The sequence below is a fragment of the Pyrgilauda ruficollis genome, unplaced genomic scaffold, assembly GCF_017590135.1.
Source record: "Pyrgilauda ruficollis isolate IOZ18807 unplaced genomic scaffold, ASM1759013v1 scaffold258, whole genome shotgun sequence".
Classification (NCBI taxonomy): domain Eukaryota; kingdom Metazoa; phylum Chordata; class Aves; order Passeriformes; family Passeridae; genus Pyrgilauda; species Pyrgilauda ruficollis.
Window position 1 is genome coordinate 29,040 of NW_024523911.1, and position 5,158 is coordinate 34,197.

At 53.5% G+C, this 5,158-nt stretch overlaps 1 protein-coding gene across 1 annotated transcript; it reads left to right on the forward strand.

The window, feature by feature from the left end:
• Window positions 1–6: 6 nt before the first annotated feature.
• STARD7 (StAR related lipid transfer domain containing 7) lies at window positions 7–4,814 on the forward strand. The gene is made up of 9 exons (XM_041471145.1): window positions 7–220; window positions 446–585; window positions 1,081–1,130; window positions 1,805–1,915; window positions 2,556–2,638; window positions 3,062–3,161; window positions 3,449–3,533; window positions 3,901–4,103; window positions 4,438–4,814. Exons 1-8 carry the CDS (start codon window positions 153–155, stop codon window positions 4,032–4,034), a joined length of 771 nt encoding a protein of 256 aa, XP_041327079.1. The 5' UTR covers window positions 7–152; the 3' UTR covers window positions 4,035–4,103; window positions 4,438–4,814.
• Window positions 4,815–5,158: the final 344 nt, after the last annotated feature.

Here is a 5,158-nt window from a genome sequence, read left to right on the forward strand (position 1 = left end):
CGCGGCGGGCCCGGCAGCGCGGCGGGCCCGGGGAGGCGGCCCGAGGCACCGGGAGAGGAACCGGGAGCGGCTCCGGGAGCGGCGGCTCCGGGCGCGGCCGCTGGGGAGGATCCCGGGGCCGGTGCGGCCTGGGCGCGCCGCGGGGCACCCTGATGGCCGCGCTCGGTACCGGGGCCTTCGTGTGGGACGGGCAGCGCATCGAGGAGGAGGAGCTGAGGCGGTGAGGGGAGAACGGCGGGAATAACACCGGGAATAACACCGGGAATAACACCGGGAATGGGATACCGGGAATGGTGGGATGCTGGGAACACCGGGAACACCGGGGGTACCGGGAATGGGACATGGGGAATAGCGGGAATAGCGGGAACACTGGGAATGGGATGCTGGGAATACTGGGACTAAACCCCGGGAATTTGGCTCCCCATCCCGTCCAACCGGGCCTCAGGTCGGCGCAGGAGCTGCAGCAGCTGCAGGGCCCCGGGCAGGCCCCGCCGCCGGAGCGCGGCTGGGAGCCGGTGATGGAGCGCGAGCACTTCCGCCTCTGGCGCCGCCCCATCCCGGGCTCCGCGCTCTTCCAGTACCGAGGTGCGCTCCCCCGGTTCCCGAAATCCTGAATCCCGAATTCCCAAAATCCTGAATTCCCAAAATCCTGAAATCCCAAATCCCCAATTCCTGAAATCCCGAATTCCCAAAATCCTGAAATCCCGAATTCCCAAAAATCCTGGGATCCCCAATTCCGAAATCCCAACTTCCTGAATTTCCAAATTCCCAAAAATCCTGAAATCCCAAATTCCAAAATTCTCAAAATCCCAAGTTCACCAATCCCCAATTCCCACATCCCTGAAATTGCCAAATTCCTGAATTCCCAGAATCCCAAATCCCCAAAATTCCCGAATTCCCCAATCCCCAACTTCCCCAAAATCCCTGAAATTCCCAAATTCCCCAAATCCCGGCTCTGCCCTCTTCCACTACCGAGGTGAGGGATCCTCAAAATTCCAGAATTCCCCAAATCCCCAGATTTTGGGATTCCCAGGATTTTGGGATTCACCTTCATGGAATTTTTTTGGGATTTTCCCGCAGTTTTCGGCTCCTACACTGACGTCACTCCCAGGCAATTCTTCAACGTCCAGGTGAGCGGAATTCCCGAAAATTCCTTGGAAATTCCTGGAAATCCCCAAAAATTCCTTGGGAATTCTTGGAATTCCGGCTGGGTTTTGACTCCAGGGCTGGGAATCTTTGAGAATTCCGGGTGGATCCCAGAAAAACCTGGAAAATTCCCATTTTTGATCCCATCCCGGGAAATCCCCGGAAATTCTGGATCCGCCCTGAGGGTTTTCCGGGATCGGGGTGGGGGCAGGGATTTTTCCCTGGAATTCCGGGGTTTCCTGGGTTTCCTCATCCCAGTTTTTCCCCCATCCCGATTTTCCCAATCCCAGTTTGTTGTGATCCTGGTTTTCCCTGGGATTCTGGGTTTTCTTCACCCCGATTTTCTCTGGAATTCCAGGTTTTTTCCTGGTGCTCCCGATCCTGTTTTTTCTTGGCATTCCCATTTTTCTCTGGAATTCCAGGATCTTTCCCCAATCCTATTTTTCCCTGGCATTTTGGGTTTTTCCCCCGTCCCGTTTTTCCCTGGAATTCTGGGATTTTCCCTGGAATTGTGGTGTTTATATCCTGATCTTTTTTTCCCCATCATTCTGGGATTTATTCCCGGGTTTTCCCCAATCCCGTTTTCCTGGGATTTTCCCTGGAATTCCGGGATTTATTCCCGGGTGGTTCCCGTTATCCCGGTGTTGGCTGTTCCCAGCTGGACACCGAGTACCGCAAGCAGTGGGACTCGCTGGTGCTGAAGCTCGACGTGGTGGAGCGCGACCCGGCCACGGGCTCCGAGGTGATCCACTGGGTCACGCAGTTCCCGGTGAGAGAGAGGGGATCTGGGATTGGGATTGGGATCTGGGATTGGGATTTGGGATCCGAGGTGATCCACTGGGTCACGCAGTTCCCGGTGAGAGATTTGGGATCTGGGATTGGGATCTGGGATTGGGATTTGGGATTGGGATTTGGGATCTGGGATCCGAGGTGATCCACTGGGTCACGCAGTTCCCGGTGAGAGATTTGGGGTCTGGGATTGGGATTTGGGATTGGGATTTGGGATCCGAGGGGATCCACTGGGTCACGCAGTTCCCGGTGAGAGATTTGGGGTCTGGGATTGGGATTGGGATTTGGGATTGGGATCTGGGATTTGGGATCCGAGGGGATCCACTGGGTCACGCCGTTCCCGGTGAGAGAGAGGGGATTGGGATTGGAACTTGGGATTTGGGATCTGGGATTGGGATTTGAGGGGATCCACTGGGCCGCGCAGTTCCCGGTGAGCCCCTGGGATTTGGGATCTATTTTGGGGTCTGGGATCAAAGTTTGGGATTGGGGTCAGGATCTGGGACTGGGGCTGATGCTGTTCCCTGAGATCTGGGATGGGGATGGGGGATGGGATTGGGATCCAGATGTGGGATCAGGGATTGGCCGGGCTGTGGGCTCTGACCGCGCCGTTCCCGTTGCAGTACCCGATGTATTCCCGGGATTACGTTTACGTCCGGCGCTACAGCGTCGACAGCGACCGCAACCTCATGGTGCTCGTCTCCCGGTGCGGCATCCGGAAAAACCACGGAACTCCCAAAAACAACCCCCTGGAATTCCCGAAAAAATCCCTTCTAGACTTCCCGAAAAATCCCCCATTGAAATCCCAAAAAACCCCTCATGGAATTCCTTCAAATTCCCCCTGGAATTTCCCAAAAAAAAAAAAACCTTCATGGAATTCCCAAAAAAACCGTCTTGGAATTCCCAAAAACCCCTCAGAATTCCGGGAAAAGCCCCTGGAATTCCAGGGGAAAAAATCCCAATGGAATTCCCAAAAAATCCCTCCTGGAATGCTGGGAATTCCAGCCAAAAATCTCAACAATTCCCATCATATTTTTGGGGAATTTTTTGGCTTTTTCCCTGCCCCGCACCCCACCCCAAATTTTGGGATGGTCCCGAATTCCCAAAGAATTCCCAAATAATCCCGCAGGGCCGTGGAGCATCCCGGGATTCCCGAGGACCCCGAGCACGTCCGGGTTCGGAGCTACGAATCCCACATGGTGATCCGGCCCCACCGCGGCTTCGACGAGGTGGGAGTGCCCAAAAATCCCGGAAAATCTGGGAAAAATCCTGGGTAATTCCAGAAAAATGGAAAAACCCCAGAAATTCATGGAAAATCCTGGGATTGTGGTGGGGTTGGTGTCGATTCTGGGGGTGGGAGTGGGAAAAGGGGGAGGAAAATCCCAAAAATGGGGGGGAAAAGCCCCAAAAATTGGAAAAAACAAGGAAAAAAAAGGGAATTTTGGGGGGAACTTTTGGGAATTTGGGATCTGGGGCAATTCCTGTTGGGAATTTTGGGGTTTTTGGTGTTTCCCAGAACGGCTTCGATTACCTGCTGACGTACAGCGACAACCCCCAGACCGTGTTCCCGCGCTACTGCCTCAGCTGGATGGTGTCCAGCGGTGAGCATTCCCAAAAAACCCCCAATTCCTAAAAATCCCGGGGAAATCCGGGGAAAAAGGAAAGGAACAAGGGCGAGGAAGAGAAGGAAAAACTGGGGGAAAACTGGGGAGGGGAAAGGGGGAAAAAATTTGGGGGGAAAAGGAGAAGTTGGGGAAGGAAGGAGGGAAATTGGGAAAGGTGGGAAAATGGTGGGAGAAGGGGTAAAATGGGAAAAGCCAGAAAAAAGATGGAAAAATGGGGTTGGAAAAGGGAAAAATTGGGAAAAAAATTTAAAAAAAAAATTTAAAAGGGGAAATAAAAGGGGGAAAAATAGGGAAAATTGGGAAGGGGGGTTGGGAATTATTTCCCACCCTTTGGGGTCGCCAGGAATGCCGGAGTTCCTGGAGAAGCTGCACTCGGCGGCGCTGAAGGCCAAGAAGATGGAGCTGGAGCTGCGCGACTGCCTGAGCCCGGCCAAGGGCCCCGAGCCCCGCGGGGCCGCGCGCCTGGAGTACGCCTGAGCAGCGGCGGGAAAACGGCAGGAAAACGGCGGGAAAACAACAGGAAAATGGCGGGAAAACAACAGGAAAATGGAAAACGGCGGGAAAACAACGAGAAAATGGCGGGAAAACAACGAGAAAATGGCGGGAAAATAGCGGGAAAACAACGAGAAAACGGCGGGAAAACAACGAGAAAATGGCGGGAAAACAACAGGAAAATGGCGGGAAACAACGAGAAAATGGCGGGAAACCAACGAGAAAATGGCGGGAAAAGTTTTGGAAAATGGCGGGCAAAGTCCCAGGAAGACTGTGGGGATGGATGGGAAATACCAGCAATAAACTGGGAAAAAACTCTGGGGGGGTGTCCCAGAAGCACTGGAAATAAACTGGGAGAAAAACCCGGGAATTGTCCTGGAAATATAAAACGGCGGGAAAACAACAGGAAAACGGCGGGAAAACAATGAGAAAATGGCGGGAAAACAACGAGAAAATGGCGGGAAAATAGCGGGAAAACAACGAGAAAACGGCGGGAAAACAACGAGAAAATGGCGGGAAAACAACAGGAAAATGGCGGGAAACAACGAGAAAATGGCGGGAAACCAACGAGAAAATGGCGGGAAAAGTTTTGGAAAATGGCGGGCAAAGTCCCAGGAAGACTGTGGGGATGGATGGGAAATACCAGCAATAAACTGGGAAAAAACTCTGGGGGGGTGTCCCAGAAGCACTGGAAATAAACTGGGAGAAAACCCGGGAATTGTCCTGGAAATATCGGGAATAAATTTGGGAGTTGTTCTAAAAGCACCAGGAATTGGTGCAGAAGTCCTGGGAACAAACTGGGAATTGGCCCAAAAAGAAGGGAATAAAGTGGGAAAACACCGGGAATGAGCTGTCCCCAGGGCAGCCGCTGCTCCTGGGGACCCTGTGCCCCACAGGTGCCACCTGTCCCCTGCCTGGGGACCTCCAGGACCTTCCCGTGGCCTCCAGGAATGAGGAAATTAGGGAATTTGGGACTCAGGAGTTTGGGATCCAGGAATTTGGGACCTGAGAATTTTGGGGTTCAGGAGTTTGGGACCCTGGAATTTGGGACTCGGGGATTTGGGGTGCAGGAATTTGGAGTTTCAGGAATTTGAGATCCAGCACCGAGG